This window comes from Dipteris shenzhenensis, chromosome 33 (genome assembly GCF_047967505.1).
Source record: "Dipteris shenzhenensis isolate YYH24624 ecotype China chromosome 33, Dip_SZ_1.0, whole genome shotgun sequence".
NCBI lineage: Eukaryota > Viridiplantae > Streptophyta > Polypodiopsida > Gleicheniales > Dipteridaceae > Dipteris > Dipteris shenzhenensis.
In genome coordinates, this window is record NC_141628.1 from 32,709,858 (window position 1) to 32,729,266 (window position 19,409).

General features: G+C 40.9%; 1 protein-coding gene across 1 annotated transcript; it reads left to right on the plus strand.

Annotated features, from left to right (window-relative positions):
- The first annotated feature begins 358 nt into the window (after positions 1 to 358).
- LOC147879989 (uncharacterized) lies at positions 359 to 2,190 on the plus strand. Its single transcript, XM_087372152.1, has 3 exons — positions 359 to 911; positions 1,190 to 1,617; positions 1,861 to 2,190. Exons 1-2 carry the CDS (start codon positions 696 to 698, stop codon positions 1,577 to 1,579), a joined length of 606 nt encoding a protein of 201 aa, XP_087228278.1. The 5' UTR covers positions 359 to 695; the 3' UTR covers positions 1,580 to 1,617; positions 1,861 to 2,190.
- Positions 2,191 to 19,409: the final 17,219 nt, after the last annotated feature.

A 19,409-nucleotide genomic window follows, 5' to 3' on the forward strand; every position in this document is an offset into this window, starting at 1 on the left:
CGGCGGGATTTGCTACGATAAACTGTGGGCAGACATGTATTTACGACAATAAGCTTGAAGTTGTCTTGATTTCTACTCAAAGGTATGGATTACAACCCCATGAAAAAGAGACCCCAGCAAAACCTTAAAGCTCAAAGATGTATATGGATTACAAACCCATGACAAGAAAAATGAATTCAACAAGCTAATCAAGAATAGAAGTCAAAGTAATTAATTAATTAGGGGCAAAAATTTGGTTTTCATGGGGCCATGCTCTTATCTTAGTTGGAATCAATCTCAATTTCAAATTCAAAATTTGGCGCTTTGGAGTTTGAACGTTCCGATGGAGAGATTTCAAATTGCACGCTAGACACAGAGACGTACTCTGCAACTCACGAATGAGAGGAAGATCGCGTTGCATTCTCTGAGCTTTCGATCTAGCATAGCTAAGATCACTCAGGAAGTCACGGTTAAGAGGAAGATCGTGTTCCATTTTCTGAGCTTTCCATCTTTACATACAGCAGGAGAGGCAACCGCTAAGGAGACGAAAGAAAAGGTCGCGTTGCATAAAGCGGAAGCGATTGCCATTGCCTGAGAGAGAGAGAGAGAGAGAGAGAGATCGATCTTTCGTTAGGCGTATAGAGGAGAAGATTGCCGAAGGCAGAGAGCGAGAGAGAGACGGACAAAGACAGAGAGAGGGAGAGGGAGAGAGAGAGATGAATGTCCTCCGCGATGCTTTGCCTGAGCGCCCTGCTAAACGCATAAGCCAGCAGCGTCCCAAGCTTGCTGTCGGGGCTACAGGCAAAGAGAACCTTTGTCCTTGGGATTCCAGGGATCCCAATGTACCATTGCACGACAGTAGAAGTCCCTTGCCGGAGGGCTTCCCTCGGTACCCTCTTCAAGACATCACAGATGTTCTCAGCCCTCTCAACGTGCGATATTTCTGTTCCTCCCCCATTTTGAAATTCGCTGTTTGCATTTCCCTTTTTTGTACGAATTACGCTTTTTGGTAGCCGACGCATCTTGTGTGCAGAGCTGATCGTGATTGCCTTCGGCCGTCGGGCTCGCTCTTCTGCCGGTCGTTTAAATTTACCTCTTGTTTGCTCTTTAGTTTTGGTCATGCTGCTGCCGGGTGGTCCGTAGGTTTGCGAATTGCGAATCTGATATTTTTCCCTCATGTGTTTCTCACTCCTGCGTCTTCATTTGGCAGATGCGACCTAAAGAAGAGCTGCATGGACAGACTGCAGCAGCACGGCGTGTGCACAGGCGCAAGAAAACAAAAAAGGAAAGCATTACGAAGGCTAGATCTCCAGAATCCGAAAGGCCTAATATCTCCGGGGAGGGGCTGAGACAGTGCATAATGATCGAGGCTGCAAAGAAAGAGGTCCAAATCCAATGTCAGGCACAGGCTAGTGAAGCCGAGGAAAAGGAAGAAATCAAACAGGACGGTAATGTTGAATCAATGCGTGGATGCAACGTGAGTGTTGCCTCAAGTTTAGAGGGAGGTTCTTTGCATGTCTCTACGCAGCAGAAAAGGCAGAGGAAATCAGCAAGGCTACATGGAACTAAGGCAAAAAGCAGTATCTTGAAGCTTCGCTGATACAACCCCAGTTGTCATGCTCTGTTTTGTCATATTGGGTGAGGAGCTTTTCTAGCAGGACTGCCTCTAATTTTCATGTTACTTCTGTTAGGAGCCCTCCATCAACACAATTTGTTAGGAGCCCTCCTTAATTTGCTCTAGTGATTTGGTTTCTTGTAATTTTAGGGAGCTCCTAGATTGATCCACAATGATTTGTTCAATTGATTGCTAAACCTGGCTTCTTCTTAAATGCCTGGGAGTTCTTAAGTTTCATAATGACCCTCATCCACATGATTTTTCAGGTTTCCTACGGCTGTCCATCCCACAAAGCTCTTCGGTTATAGATAATTTTCTGTTGGAGAGACAGCATTGCTCGTTCATGATTTACTCATTCGACAAGTAGATTCTGAGCTCTTGTAAGTTATCCTTTTGCTCTTGAGCGAGAAATCCAGCTGGCGTGTTTTGAGTCCTAATTTATGTAGATGGATTCTCTCCGTCAGCCAAACTTTTGTGGCAATGCTCTTTTAGTTGCAGTCACGTAAGATATTTATCATGCTTGCCGTTTAGACGCTCAAGCTGATCGGAGCCATGTGTTGAATACAAGGACTCGCCTCATTTTATGGAAGAAATGACAAATATAGTGCTTCGTTTACGTGGAATTTCGCCATTGCTTTGAGTTGTAGTTAGGTGATTGTGGCTTTCATTTCAATCTTTATAATGCTAGAAAACAAGATGAATTTCATTCATGTGGCTTGTCTGGATGGTCAACGGAAAAGGGGGGTGAGTTGCAAGGAGAGAGAGAGAGAGAGAGGAGGAGAAGAACAAGAGAGAGAAAAGGGGGGTGGAGGATTGAAGGGATGAAGAAGAAGAAGAGAGAGAAAAAAAGGTGGAGAATTTCATGGGATACTCACATGCTTCAATCAATGCAAAAAAAAGTGAACATAAAAATAACTAATTACTTGATTTTTCTCTTTGGAGGCCAAATGATTACTAAGGCCTATCCATTGGGGGCAAGCCAAAACTAGGGAAGTTGTCGTCTTTGTGGACTATTAAGTATTGTTTGTTTGCTTGAAACATGCTACAACAATTGTTTGCTTAGAACATGCTAAAGCAATTTAAGTAGGTGTTGAAGTGATTCTTGTAGATATTTGGAAAGCTCCTTTCTATCATGCTAATAGAGGAAAATCCACTTGCCCTTATTGCCACTTGTTGCTTTAAAAATGTAAAAAAAGAAAAAAACATGTCGACTTATACTTAAGGGGTGACTAAACCCAAATAGCTAGTTACAAAATTTGGCTAATTGTAATGGCAAACTACTTGGAACCCTATCAGAGAATAAACACCAAGTAGATAAGAGCTCACCAAGGGGTCTCTCCTTTGAACAATCGAGTTGGGTCAAATAACCCTCACTCCAACGTCCAAGTTATTATGAAACACTTGTTGATTTCTAGTAAACAAAATCAATTGTAAAATAGTTGTCCTTAAGTATTATGATCCTATCTGCCATTTGAGGTATTAAAAAGCTCATTACCAGGCACCATTTGATAATTCATAGTTTGTTGTGATTTTTTGAAGATTAACTCCTTTCTCAATCCATTATTATGTAACTATTGGGAGTTTGGCTCTTATGGGGTGATCCTCATGAGGATCCTTTGTGGTACTAAGGTTTAGATGGGGTGATTGATTCACACCTTCATTGGTCATATTAGGTGGAAGGAGCTTTGTGATTGGACAATGTAGGCAAGCAAGGTGATTGGTTGTCTTTGCTTGAAAAATCACGTGTCAACTCCTTGTTGCATATTAGTCTCGTGACCCTTGGAAGCTCTTGAGGTTTCTCGACTTTTACATATGCGGATCATCTATGCTCTTTGGAGCTCTTTTTAATTGACTTATGCAAGCTTGGCTTGGGGTGTGTGTGTTGTTTTGTACTTTGTGTGTTTAGCCTTTGTTGTTGATTGATATAGGTGCTTTGTGAGGTTGTAATAGTTGGATGATGTTGCCCAGGACGCAAATCCTTCCTACCAAAGAATTGGCATGGTTCATAAGTTTTGTAATACATAGTGACATCCTTGAACAAGGTCGGACATTAGTACCCATCATGTAAAATCTTCTTAGTTGTATAGTCATCGGCATAGTGGCCTCCACAAAATCCATCATGATAATGCTTTAATACCTTAGGTACTTCATTTGCATCAATGGCTCGTCTTAGTATCCCATCCATGCCTTGATGGTACAACACCCCATCAAAGAGAGTGTAGTGCCTAGTATCTCTTCGGAACTTCTTTCTCTCATAGCTAGTACTTTTTGAAGGAAAGGAGAAAGTGGTTAGAAACTTGTAGATACCACCATACCATGGATCCCCAACTTCTATGGCCACTACAAGGGTTACATCGAAGCACTCCTCTAAATCAATCAAAGCATTCTTTAAGTTGGAACAACCTCCTTTTACAATTTTGAAAGAAAAATCATATTCTTGTAGAACTGCCAACCGTTTGGCCAACCAGCCCATGGGATTTGGTGATTGAAGAACTTGTTTTGCAAGACCATTGTTGGAGATTATAATGAAGGACTTTTTAGCCACATAATGCTTAGATTTCTCAATGCTGAACACCAAGGATAAGGCATGCTTGTCAGCCTCAGAGTAGCATTGTTCAGTTTCGAGCAATTGTCGAGAAGCAAATCGAACGGGATACATGAATCGATCCTCCCTTTGTTGAGAAGAATACCCTAGAGTGTGCTCACCAAACCTAGGATTGATATAAAAAGTCTTTGGCCAATCAGGATTGCATAGAATAGGTCTCGAAGCCAGAACACTCTTGATTTATATAAATCCATGATCACAATCCTCATCCCAAGAGAAATCAACCCCATCTTTTAATAGCGTAGTCATGGGTCACGTCAAAGCATCATATTGATTAATGAAGCGGTGATAGTATCTTGTTAGATTGACAAATGGGCATACTTGACATTTGGTTGTTGGCGGGGAGAGCTTGAGGATAGCTTCTATCTTCTCAGGGTTAGGCTTGACGCCCTCAGATGAGGCAATATGTCCCAATAACCTCCCTTGAGTGGCTCTAATGGTGCATTTATCAGGGTTGAGGTTGCCATTTGCATCATTGACCCTTTGGAAGGCTAACCTAACCTTCATGACGTGCTCCTTCTGTGCCGAGAATATATAGAAATAATCTAAAAACACCTCTAAGAAAACCCCCAAATAAGGAGCAAACACCATCTACATAAATATTTGAAAGGTAGGTAGGAGCATTGGTGAGGCGAAATGGCATTACTTTGAATGCAAATGTCCCCCAGGGTGTGGCAAATGTGGTTTTAAGCACATCCTTCTTGACAATTCTAATTTGATAAAACTTGGAGTAATTATCATAGAAAGTATACATCTCATGATCACTTACCTTCTCAAGAGTGAGGTCTTGAAAGGGCAGAGGATGATGGTCCTTCTTGGTGGCTGCATTGAGTTTCTTATAATCGATGTAGACTCGCCACTTGTTTTTCTTTGGGGTGACTACCATTGGTGAAACCCATTTAGTATTGTGGACCGGAACAATAAACCTAACTTCTATAAGCTTCTGCAACTCTAAGTGCAAAGCATCGGTCTGTAGGGACCCTAATCTCCGATACTTTTGAGCCATTGGCTTAGCATCAGGGCTTCAGCTCTATCTTGTGTTCTATGGTAGTCACATGGCGAAGGTGGTGGTAGCTAGTTGCGAAGAGGTTAGGGAAATCTTTAAACATTTCTAGGAACTCGTCTTTCTCACTTGGAGTGAGGTCTGGGGAAAGCATAGATTCAAGCTGTTGAGGAGTAACTATTACCTTTTCCATGGGTGCTTTTCCATGGGTGGTGGGGTCGGAGACACCCCCATTGTGTAAACTTCTTCCTCTGAGAACTCCTCCCTGCCGTCTGAATCTTCCACTGATTCAGACACTGATGATGAGAGAGTATCACTGTCTTGCTCCTCTTCTTTTGGTTCAGTGGCACCTAGTTGCACTTACTGGGATCTTCTCCTTTGAAGTACCAAAAGACATGTGTCTTGTCTTCCAATAACTGACTGTATCTTCAATGTCCATTACATAGAAATTGACGGTGGTGGTCAACCCATTGACAGTGATGGGCCAATTCTCAATGACTCCCAAGGTGGCGAGTCGTCGACCATCTGCTACCTTGATTCGAGTGGAGGAACTCCTTGTGCATTTCAAATTCAACTTCTTCATGTAGCTCCCCCATCAATACACACTTTTGATACCGCAATTATCTATGATGACATCTACTGTATGCGGGTATCAATTAACTTATTCAGAGATAGAAGAAATCTCTTGTACCTTTTCCTTTTTCTTGCTCCTCCTTGTTGAGAGCCCTTGCTATAGCTCACGTCTCACCTTAGGGCTTAGTGCTATTAGTTGAGGAAGCGTGATGCTCAAAGACCGATGAGCAAGGTCCTGAACGACCGAATAGTCTTCTTGCCCTGAGCCAATAGGAAAATTCGAGGGTGACCACTTAATCCTGCGAGATCTTTTAGCCTTCTCTGTTGGTGGGTTTGCCATCTCAGCATCTGAGGGCTCTGAGAAGAACACCTTCTTGGGGCGGCCTGGTCCATGATTTGGAGAGGGGTCCGAGGTGGTACGACTTCTCTTCCCGAGGTCAAGGACCTCTACGTCAGAGTCCTCGGTGCCTGATTCACTTAGAAGATTCACCCTTGGAATATTGGGACATTCGGTGTGATAATGACCCTTCTGGTGGCACTCGTAGCACACAACATTTGCACGTTCTCTTGGAGGGCAATTGTGGCTTGATTTTTGATGCCCACCATCTCAAGTCGAAGATCATTAAGGGCCTTGGCTAAGTCATTTAGTAGGAGGTGCCGGGGGAGTAGGAAGGAGGGGGGCTCATGGGCGAGGCTGGGGAAATCTTCTAGGTGGAGGGTGAGGATATACACCTTGTTGAGGGTAAGCATCTAAGGGAGGACCATACATTTCAGGTTGAGGTGGTGGATACATCCCTGATGGGGGGTGGGGGTATGCCCCTGAGTTGGAACCCCAGGTTGTTGTTACAAGAATTGAGGGGGTTGCAGAGGGACAACCGTCTTCTTTGAAGTGGGGTCAAATTGAACTTTATCAAACTTTTGAGCAATCTCTTGTGCTCGCACCATGGTCTCTAGATTCTCCCATTTAAGCTTGAGGCAGAATTCATCACTTGCTCCTGCTACAAGGTAGCCCAACACATGGTGAGTCATTCCAGCTCAAAATCTGGCATTGTCCTCTTGCGTGGCAATTAAACGGTCCAAGAGCACAGCCTCTCGATCCACATATCGATGCGCCATCTCACCTTCTGATTGCTTCAGGTTTGCCATCTGTAGGTGTGTATTCTCTGGCTCCTCCTCTTTGCCGAAATACTTGATCATAGCTACTATCAACCTCAGCCAACTTTGGCGAATGTCCTCAGCCTACTTCTCATACCACACTTGAGCCAAACCCTCTAGGAATGTGGGAAGAACCAACAACCATCTATCTTCAGTAAGAAAGTTGAGAGAAACACAATGGTGCTTGAAGGCCACAAGATACTCATTTGGATTTTCTTCAACCCGACCACAGAACATAGGAATGTCAGCCATGCTTGGAAAATGGAAAAGAGAGGCAAAATGAGGATTATCTATTGGCAAACAATGGAAAGAGGTAGCTTGAACTGAAAAGGAAGATATATCCACAAAGCACACATAGGTAGGGTAGGGTGTGACTGGTGTATTGTGAAACACTATACGGGAAGAATCTTTAGCATAGAATAGCTCATAGACAATCTTAAAAGGACCAACCCTTATTGGTCGAGGCATGATATTGCATCCATCTTTACAGGTGAGGGTTAGAGACACGTTGCATGAGGTTGTTCATCAAGGCAAACAAGAATGCCATGACAAATGTCAACAGTTGGAGAGCTTGCACATCACCTTTAGCTTCTTCCAGTTCTTGTAGTTGCCATGCTATTTCTTCAAGGGGTGTGCGGTTTGGCATCCTTCTTTTGAGTAATGTCCTTAACGACCTTTTTGATGATGTTTCGAAGTCGGTAAACTCGTATCAAATATGCACAACACTTAGTTTCATGATGATCAGACAACCTTTGTATTCTTTATAAATGATCACCATCATTCGTGGCTTGTGGCTTTGTTGGGGCAGTGCTTCCACTCGTTTCATGCATGATTGAAGTACAAGCTTCATGTGCCAAGAAATCAGAAACTAAATTTTGAGCTCGAGGGATATGTTGAATTTTTATCTCTTCAAATTATTTGCAAAGTTCCAATGCTTGTTGATGTCATGGAACCAAGCCTTCGCTCCGCACCTTCCACCTTCCACTAACTTGTTCACACACGAGTTGAGAATCTCCTCGCACCTCAAGTTGCTTGATGTGATGTTCTTGCGCCTTTTGTAGCCCAAAAATGAGTGTCGAGTACTCAGCTTGGTTGCAAGTACTTGCAGGTGTAGACTTGCTATAACAATACACCTCACCCCTCGGTGAAGTGAGCTTCACACCCACATCAGTAACCTTGGTTGAAGGTTTGTATGCTCCGTCAAATTGAAGGATCCAAGATGTCATTACACCAAGACTAAAATCCAGACATCCCAGGTTTCTTGGTAGTCCAAGATAGGTAGAAGGAGAGGGTGGGGAGAATTCAATACTTGAGCAAGATGTTCAGCACCAAACAAACTTACTATCCTTTCTTGATAGTTTATCTTTTGACCAAAAAGAAATTACAACATGAAGCTTAAAATGTGGCACAAAGGTTGATTAGGTAAAAGGGATTCCTTGGCCGAAACATCATCAACCATAGCCAAAGCCCTAGAAACCTTTGTAGTGAGGTCGAGAAGAAATCATTTAAGACAAGCTTATCCATAGGAATTAATAAGCAGATGCGTCAAATCTCACCCCAAGCTTATGGATCATCCCACCCTTGGAAGAATGTCACCCTTGTAATTACCTTCGATGCAGCAAGTAGCTCGATCATCACACAATGAGTAGAATTGGAATCAAAGTCCTCCCAGTGTATCACTAGTTCTTCACTTTGAACCATCTACGGTGTCTCATCCCACCCATCATCTCCTCGAGCAATGCATTGTATAATCAATTATTGAAGGTTGACATGAAGATCAAGAAAGAGATCTTGCTAATTGGAAGCTGTAATGAGCGGAGGACCAAGCACCAAATCCTTGAACTCGTCGAGAAGTGACATAAATATCCACTCTCCTTGTGTGGCATGCATCTAAGGAGTGAACTTGAAAAAGTTTAGAATCTGCGATCTAGTATGAGATATGAATCGAGCACATGAAGTGAAGTACTTTTTCTTTTTACAGCAAGAGGAAACTCCCCACGGTTAGAGAGTTACAGTTCATGAGATTTCAACATATAAGCAATATCATTACATTTTGATCACTTCCTATTTGCTAGCCCATTGGTAAGTCTTCCTTTTGTGAATGGGGAGGTCTTGGATACAATTCCCACTCCTTAATAAAAGGAGAAGAGAGGAGAAGAGAAGAGAAAGAGAAGGAGAAGAAGAAGACAGAGGGACTCGAGGTGTGTTACAGGAGTTTTTGAAATACACGGAGATCGCGGGTTGGGGTTTTGCAGATGTGCAGCCGCGACCAAAAGGTGCGCAAATGCAGATGCGTGACCAGAAGGCGCGCAAATGCAGATGCAAGCAGTAGACATGTTGAATGTAGGCACAGAAGTAGAGAACCGCACATAGAAGATGCTACAAAACCGCACATAGTCGTAGGAGTAACAGATGTCGATGGATGGATTTTACGTTGACTGTAGGCATAGAAGTAGAGAACTGCACACAGAAGATGTCGTAGAACTGCACGTAGTCGTAGCAGATGTTGATGGGCAGATTTTATGCCACTAGCCATGGAGACTTCGATCCCAGTAGCCACAGCAATTCTATTAGAAAGAAATCAAGGCATGAGGCTTGACGCTAGGCATGGCAATGCTCGAGGGCCATAGAGGAAAAGGGAACGTGAGGGGAGAAGCGTTAACATGGGTGGGAAAAAGGGATTAAGAGCAGTGGGAATGAAGAGGAGGACTATGGCACAAGGGGGAAGGGAGAGGCGGAAGAGAAGCATGTACATGATGGGAGGTGGAATGTAGAGATGGAGACATCAAGGGAAGAGATTCATGCTTTATTTGAAAGGAAGAATGGGAGAAAATCAAAGTACTAGCTATGTGGCTTTACAAGAATGAGCGTGTCCCATCAAGGAATAGCCTCCTCCTTTTATAGCCAAGAGAGGGGGTCTCTCCTAATAAATGCATCCTCCCACATGCATGGTGTGTGTGGAGGAATCTCCCATGTGGGCTAAGTGGGTACACACTCTCAATTGTGTGCGACAATCCTTTGCCTCATTTTTACACATAAATCAAACCCCATATCCCAAGTCTAAGATACTTCCTTGGTCTCTTCCTAATTTTATAATACGTTCAAACATCTAGGAGGACAAATTGGCACAAGGAGTCTTGCCAGCTCATCCTACTTTCCCTATTATTTAACTTGCATTCTTGGACTATTTACACCCCCTCCACATGGGCCTATCCTACATGGAGGGGATAATCCAATATAATATCCATCTCCACCTATTTTATAATACTTCTCCCATGGTCCTTCGGCCATGTCTCAGTAAATGCAAACATGGGACTGCCTAGGTGGAGGGGTGGCACATGGAGGAACCATGCCACCTTAACATTTTATAATATTACTACCATGAATTATGTACAACACACCCTATGGGTCCTCTTACATGGAAGGGTGGCACATGGTCATGCCCTGCCACCTCAACCATGGGCCCTATGCACACCATATTTTATTATACTATTGCCACACATACAAGCACACACACATATTTTTGCCTTTTACCTTGGTCAAATTTATCTATAATAGTGGCTATTATTCATGCAAAAGGGCTTTGGCATGTAGTTGTAATAGGTATCGAGAAGAAGCCAAAGGTGAGTGGGCATGACATTTATAAGTTGCTAGCATGGGAAGCAAAGAAGGAGAGAGCAATTGGTTTCATGGGCAAAGCTTTCGGGCTAGAGTACTTTCATAATTTGGATTTTCATACGAAACATGCGAGAGTAGAACTGAAATAAGATCTCTTTGATTTGTAGATGGGTGAATTTGAGACACTTAAAGTGTTCTTAAATAGGATGCAGGCTTTGTTGAGGCAATTGAATGACCTTGGAGTAGGGGTAAAGGATGAAGACAAAAAGACAATTTTATTTAAGAGCTTACCCTTTGATTAATTCAGTGAAATTGTTCATATAATTTGCCTTTGATCAATTCAGTGAAATTGTTTGTATAATTCGCCTTGATGACTACATGGATTTCCTTGATTGGTGGGAATGTTATTGAGTGAGGAGAAGCACAACATGTCTATATTTAATAGAAGAGCTTATGTTGCCACTAGCAAAAACCATCCTTGAAAGAAAGGAAATGTCATTAATTGTCCAAAGGAGGGTCATATGGAAAACTATTACTACACTAACTTGATCAGCAGTTGAGGCAAACTAAAGGCAAAGAGAAGGCACTTGCAGTGGACGAACATAACAAAGAAGTTACTATGTTGGTTGAAGTGGATCACCTTTATGATCAAGACTATGCATTTTAAACTTTGTGGACTCTGAAGAGTAGTGATTATTGTCGAGAATCAGGCGCATTAGCAATTGCCTTGTGATTGTGTTTGCCCTTTGTGGGTGATAGTTATGGATTTTTGTAAGCATTGTTGTATTGGTATTTCACCTCTCCCCATTTTGGTTGAGGGGAGGAAGTGTTGGGAGTTTGTGCTCCTATGGGGTCATCCTCATGGGGATCATTTGTGGTACTAAGATTTGGAATGGGTGGTTGATTCACACATTCATTAGTTGTATACAACATGGTTAGACAAGGCATATGCAAAAGAAAAGATTACATAAATTGCGGAATTTTCGAGCAACTGCATAACATTGGATGCACAATTGTCTCAGACAATTGGATGCACAATTGTCTCAGCAACATTGGATGCACAATTATCTCAGACAGGTGGATAAGAATAGAACACCATGCTTTATTGAATGTGATGGTTATATCACTGCGTGGGGAGGCCTTTCACACATCCCATGTATAAAGAAGTCAAGGACCTATATAGCTGGTGTTTATGAAAGGTTATAATAGAGTTAGGCCTTGAAAAGGTTGTGCAAGTTGTCATGGATAATGCCAAGAGTTACAAAAAGGTGGGTAGAATATTGCAAAGGGACTATAGCAATCTATATGCATATGTGTGTTGTACGCATACTTTAAATCTTGCATTGAAAAATCGGTATAAACAACTGCCATGGTTCAAACAGATTGTTTATGAGGCTCAAGACATCGTGAAGTTAATACAATTGAAGCAATGTCTCGAAGCAATCTTTATGTCTTGTAAAGGTTCGGCCATGTTGCACTTGCCATCAACCACGACATTTGCCATATACTTCTACACTTTGCAATCCTTGTTGAAGAATATGAATTTTCTTATAAAGATTTTCATTGTGATACATTTGAACAATCGATGTCAGAGTTGATCGATAGGGCAATAAAGGAGAGGATACATGACTTGAAAGAGACATTGGGATCCCCTACATTATGGAAACGAGTTGAGGATGCTGCTAATGTTATGAAACTTGTATTATATGTGCTTAGGGCTTTGAACTCAAGGTTCCAACAATCAGAAAAGCATGGATGCACTTTTGGAGTATTGAGCAAGCTCTTATTTTAAGGAATCCCCCTACTTGCCCATGCCAAGAGAATGAGAGAAGACCATTTAATGCTACAAAACACAAGGAATTGTAAAAACTATTTAGGCCTCGATGGGAGCAAGCTAACAATCCCTTGCATAGTGTTGGGTACCTTTTAGACCTCGAGTGGTAGAATATAAAGCTCGACGAGATCCCAATTGTTATGCATGACTTTCATAAGTTTGTGCGACAATATTATCACCAAAACCATGAGTTTGTAAAGTCTTGCAATGAGTTAGCCAAGTATCAATGCAAGGAGGGGTTGCTTGCATCGAGTGATGTTCAAGCATTGGCATAAACTACATTTGCTTGGAAATGGTGGATGATGAATGGTGGCATGTGTGAGATTCTACGCCCGATTGCAATGAGGGTTTTTTCTTAGACATGCTCAAACTCGGGCTCAGAAAGAAATTGGAGTCATTATAAGTACATTCATAGTACTTTAAGAAATAGACTTCTAGAGGATCGAACTGAGAAGCTAGTGTTTAGTAATGCCGATTGTAGTGCTCTTGACCAATTTCATTTGTTGAAGAGCACGCTAGCTGGCATATGCAATAGAAGCCTATGCAATGATGTGATGAATAGATTCTTTTTGGCTCACTTTTGAGATTAGTTTTAATTGTGTGTGTGTGTGAGAGAGAGAGAGAGAGTAGAGAGAGAGAGAGAGAGAGAGAGAGAGAGAGAGAGAGAGAGAGAGAGAGAGAGAGAGAGAGAGAGCTTATTATGAAAGTGCAAATAAATCTCCATGACTAGGTTAATTCTTTATTTTGTTTGGAGAATGCTTTATTCTTTAGTCTTAAATTTATATTTCAATGGCAAATAGAAAATGCTTTTTCATTTAGGTTTTAGCAATTTAATGCGAGATAGAAATCTACATATTGTTTTAGGATTGCTAGTTTGCCAATTCGGATGGAATGCAGATGTAAGGATTTCTTTTGTTCAATAAACTTTAATTGCAAATGCTAAATGCTTTTCCATTTAGTTGTGCATATTTTGATTTAGAATTGCAACCTACTTTATTCTATAAATTTTAATTAGTTTATTACTTTATTCATTGATAATTGCAACCATATAAACCTAAAACAACATAAATATGAAAGAGCACATAACTTGAAACAAAGTCATATATTTCGATCATTGAGACCGTATACATTGTAAAGAGTGCAAAGTCATGGTTCTAGATACCATTGTCCTAAGCCCAAAACCATGTACAATGCCATTGATAGTTGGGCTTTACAAAGTGGATAAATAAATCTAGTCGACAAGTAATGTACTAGATAATAAATATGAAATTTATGGGTGTAAGGTAGAGCATAATACTCAGTTGAGTTATCAAACAAACATTGGCATATAGGGCACAAATAATTGTTTGGGCTATCTGAGGGAATTGTTTGCACGACATATGGTTGAGAAGTTGGATGTCAACAAAGAGCTAACTGTGCCTTCACGCACGCATCTTTGATGAGTGCTTCACGTGCATCATGGGCCTCTTGTTGCAACTGTGTGTTGAGGTCTTCCAAGCTCTTCAGTTGGGCACGTAGAGAAATAATCTCATTCTATAGCTATGGCTTAGTTTGCAGTCTTTCAGTTTCCAAGCATTGGACAGCTCAAACTGGGGCTATATTCTCTTTACAAAGCTATGCCACTTGTTGCTCTAGTTGTGCACGTGCACTCTCCAATGCCTTGAATAATTGTGATTGGGCGATCGTCACTTCAGTACGATCATATGTACGCTTGCTCTTATAAGATGAGAAGTCATTCGGGATATCCTTTATGAAGTGAACGTACAAGAATTTGGAAAAATACATCGCTTCTTCATTATGGTGCGGTGTCTTTCCATATATCTTAATATATATTGGCTTAGCATTTTGCCAAAACCGTTCATCTCAAAAAATTATCATCTTCCATTTGTTACGGTTGGTGGTTCAAAGCTTGGATTGGGGTGCTTCCACCTTCCTCCGTTGTCCTTTTACATCTCCTAGCTTGGTTGCATGAGGGTTCACCATCATCGACCTAAGGGCTAGATTGCCAAAAGTTCTTATTTCAAGACAAGCTTGTTGATTTCTTTCCATAGCATGTCTGCAAAACCAATGCCCATGGTATTGGTTGCTAGTTCGTATGTAATAATTATTAACAAAAGAGTTAAGAAATGATATATCTAATATTAAAAGTGAGAAAATTGTAATATTAAACATACAGACCTACAAGCTGAGCATATATGAATGTACGTGCAATAGTGTCTGGCACATGCTCGGGTGTTGCACTTGCAACCCTGTGTAGCCACTCGAATTGCGAGTGTTGATGCTCGACACATCGAGCCTTCTCTTTAACCTCCTCTTGCATCAATGGATGATTGCCTTCTCTTCTAGAATCATTGGCTCTGTGGTGGGCTGGGTTAGGAGTACCCTCTCCTTGTGACATTCTCATAATAAAGTATTGCTTGTTTTGCAAAGAGCGAAGTGTAGTTGAATGCTCGATGTACGACAGTATGTAAGGTTTGCATGCATCAAATTCAACATTTGTGAGGCATCAATGTGTGACATAGGATGCAAGATGCAAATGCCACATGCAATATGCTTGATGCAAGATGAAGATTTTACATATCCCATGCCAAATGCAAATTGTTACATATGCTATGCAAAATAATTTATAAAAAAATTACTTTAATTTAACAAAATGTACATGTTGCAATTTTTATTTATGTCGAATGGTATTTGTGCACATCATTTAGAGCCTTGTAAAGCCTCTTGGCTATTTTCGGCATCATTTGCCACAAGCCTTGTAATTCAGATTGGACTATATATTGCAGTTCTACCTTCATCGACAGTTCAAATTTCACTTGCCACATTCAGTGTTTTGCAACAGTTGATTCAGATAGTGATTTCATAGGCACTTTGAGTACATTTCTTGCACCATGTCTACAACTAGTGGGATCTCCAGCTATAAAAATAGTTTTTGCACCTGTAGAGCTGATCCTACCATTGCTCGAGCAGCACAGGAAAAATGGGACAAGAAAGACAAGTATGCATGTCATCTGATCAAGCAGAATGTGCAAGATGTCATGCTAGGATAGCTCAACATAATTAAGAAATCAAAAGAAGCATGGGATATGTTTGCAGCTCTCTACGAGTCCAAGAACACTTCCAGGATTCTCACACTGAGAAACCAAATCAACCAGAGTTTCTGCAATAGCAGTGAAACCGGTCATGCTTACATACTCAAAATCAAGGATTACAACAATCAACTCACAACAACAAGAGAGACTATGAATCCTTTATAAATGGTTCAAGTCATCTTGAAGGGACTAGGAGAGAGATACGAGAATCTAGTCCAGAGTATTGCCATCTAATGGCAAATTCTAAAAATGGAAGAACTTCAGATAGTTTTACTTTGGTAAAGAACTCAGGATGCAAGCTATTCATGCACACAAAGGTCATTCCAATGATTAAGTATTCACAACTTCAGATAGAAGCAGAGGCAGAGGCAGATCATTCTAGTGAAGTGGTCATCACATCAGCAACAAAATTAGCATCAAAGTTAGAACCAACATTAGCGACATTAGCATCAACAAAGAGGAAATCATTCCAATCGAGGAAGAATCCGAGGATGAGGGAATGCATCCACCAATGAGGAAGATTGCAAGGATGAGGGAATGCATCCACCAACATGTCAAACCTCAGTGCAACTACTATCATAAGTTTGGACACTGTGAAAGAGATTATAGCAAGAAGCAGTACAACCAAGGCGGTCAATCCAGCAACAATTGAGGAAATTTTTGCAGAAGAGGAAATCATCGTGGTGGACATTCTAGTCATAATCATTATGCAAATGAACATGGAAATATGTTTCTTGCAAATGAGGAAATGCAAAAGACTAATATAGTGTATCGAGACACTGATTGCAATTCAAAAGAGGATTTCAGCTATCAAGTCAACCAAGCACATCAAGATCCTTGGTACATCGAGAGCGGTGCATCATATCATATGACAAAGCATCAAGAACGGTTCATAGAGATGGAACCATTAGAAGGTTAGATGAATGTCATCTACACGGCAGATAATACACCGAATCTAGTTCAAGGGACATGGATTATCCCTATAAAAAATTTCATTGGTATGAAAGGATTGGTGAAAGATGTACTCTGTGTTCCGAATCTCAGCAAGAACCTCTTGTTATAGCACAAATGATGGAACACAACTATCGATTCATCTTCGACGGAGATGAATGCACTATTAGAGACAAATCCAAAGGATTTTAGCCTAGTAGAAGGAGGAGTCAAGGAAGGATGCTTGTTCGGAATGCTAGCTATAGTACCAGATTCGCATGCTATGTCAGCTCAACTCAAATAGATGCAACTATCCACGAAATGGCAAAAGAGATATGGTCATGTCAATTTCAAGAGCTTGATAGATTTCAAGAATCAGAATATGGCAATTGGGATTCCTAAGCTATAGTTTCTTGGAAGAGTTTACAAAGCATGGTGCTTTAGCAAACAAAAGCAAACTAACATTGGTAGAAGCAACTCTTGAGTAAGAGGTATTCTTGATTTGATACATACAGATGTATGGGGTTATGCCCACACCCACAGCATCAATGGTTCACTTAATACTTGACTTTCATCATGACGACTACAACAGATATTGTTGGGTCTACTTTCTAAAAGAGAAATGTGAAGTGTTTTCTAGATTTCAAGAATTCAAAGCCATGGTAGAAAACCAGACAAGTAGAAAGATCAAAGTCATGAGATCATATAGAGGAGGTGAATACATGTTTTCAACATTCATGAACTTTGCAGAAGTCATGGCCTTTGAAGACAATTCACTTGTGCAGATACTCCTCAGTAGAATGCCAGAAATAATGGTACTTTAGCAGACAGTGCTAGAGCAATGCTTAGTGAGAAGCATCTTTCGAATCAACTGGACACAAGCCATGCATTGGGCATCTCTGCATATTTGGTTGCATAGCATATGCCCACATACATGACGACCATCACTACAAAGTCACGCAAATGCATTGTGGTTGGCTACAATGAAGAAAGCAAAGCATACAAGTTGTATGATCCCATCAACCGAAAGGTCATTATTTCCAGAGATGTAATCTTTGATGAGGAATTAGAATAGAAAACCTCAAATACACAAGAGATAGACACACCGATTACTCAGTCATCTACATAAAAGATTGATGAAAAAGAGCAAGAATTGTCATAAGTACCCCGAGAAGAACCACAACAACTCAGACAGTCTACTAGGGAAAGCAAACCTCCAGCTAGATTGACAGATGCTCAAAAAGGCAAAGAAATTCAGGTTGAAACTACCAACTATGCTCTTATGACTACCATCATGGCTACAGAAGAGCCAGTGTACTTTGAAGACACAGTTGACAAGTTAGAATGGCAAACTACTATGAATGAAGAAATGGATGCTTTGTACAAGATAATACTTGGGAATTATGCGACCTTCCATTAGGAAAGAAGGCCATAGTAAACAAATGGGTATACAAAGTGAAGTACAATCTAGATGGAAGCATCGAAAGATACAAAGCTAGACTAGTTGCAAAAGGATTTGCACAATAGTACGATCAAGACTACGATGAGACTTATGCTCCAGTAGCAAAGATGGATTCCATACAGTTCTTGATATCACTAGTGACACTCAGTAGTTGGAATGTATACTAGCTCGATGTCAAGAATGCATTTCTCAATGGTTACATAGATGAGGAAGTCCACATGCAACAACCAACAGGTTATGTTGAACTAAGAAAGGAGAATCAGGTTTGCCATCTCAAGAAAAGTTTCTACAGCTAAAAGCAAGCACCCAGAAGTTGATACAGCAGAATCGATAAGTATTTTGCTGATCTGGGATACATGAAATCCAATGCAGATCATACTCTCTACTATAAAGTTCAAGGGGAACACATAACTATTGTGCTTTTGTATGTAGATGATCTAATTATGACCGGAAGCAAGGATAGCTTCATCAAGAAATTGAAACAAGAAAGATCTTGGACTTAGGTACTCTATCTTGGTATTGAGTTCTGGAGAGATTCAGACATCACCTTTATGAGTCCGCTGAAATATGTTAACAGTCTCCTGAAGAAGTTTCGTATGGCAGATTGCAAGATTGCAGCCACTCCCATGGAATAGAGTTTGAAACTTACAAAAGATTAAAAAAAGCCTACAGTCAATGACAGGTACTACAGGGAGCTCATCTGATCTCTTATATATTTGACTATCACATGGCCAAATATTTGTTATGCAGTAAGCTCACTAGCATAGTTTATGACAAATCCAAAACAGTCTCACTAGAATATAGCCAAAAGAGTCTTGAGATACGTCATAGGTACAAGACAGTTTGGAATAGTATACAGAGAAAGTCATCCAAGGTTGCATGGATACTATGACAGTGACTATGCTGGAGATCATGAGACTGGGAGATCCACCCAAGGATATGCATTTTTCCTTGGTCAAGGTGCTATATCATGGTTGTCAAACAAATAGCCAACTGTTTCTTTGTCTTTGACTGAAGTATAATATAGAGCACTCACTACATGTGCATGTGAGGCTATATGGTTCAGAAGACTATTATAAAAAACAGCTTACTTTAATGAATCAAGGCCAAGAACAATATATTGTGATAATCAATCGGCTTAAGCATTGGCCAAGAATCCACTATATCACTCTAGGACAAAGCACATTGATGTCAGAGAGCACTTCATTAGAGAAAGAGTGTTACTTGGTGACATTACACTACAGCATTGTGATATAGCAAAGGGAATGTTGTATACATCTTTACCAAACCACTCGGTAAAGAGGTTTTCGAGAAACACCGGCAAGCTCTTGGTTTTGACACAAAGGAAGGACATTCCCATTAAAGGGGTGTGATGGAATGTATTGCTCATTCCTTCTTTGATTGGGTGGGGGAAGGGAAGAAAAGGAGGGGAGAGAGAGAGAGAGAGAGAGAGAGGAAAAAAGACTATCAAGGGGTGGTTGTGAATGTGAGGTGTACGGATTAGGTGTGGCAGATTGTGAGGTCAGTGTGCGAGGATACAAAA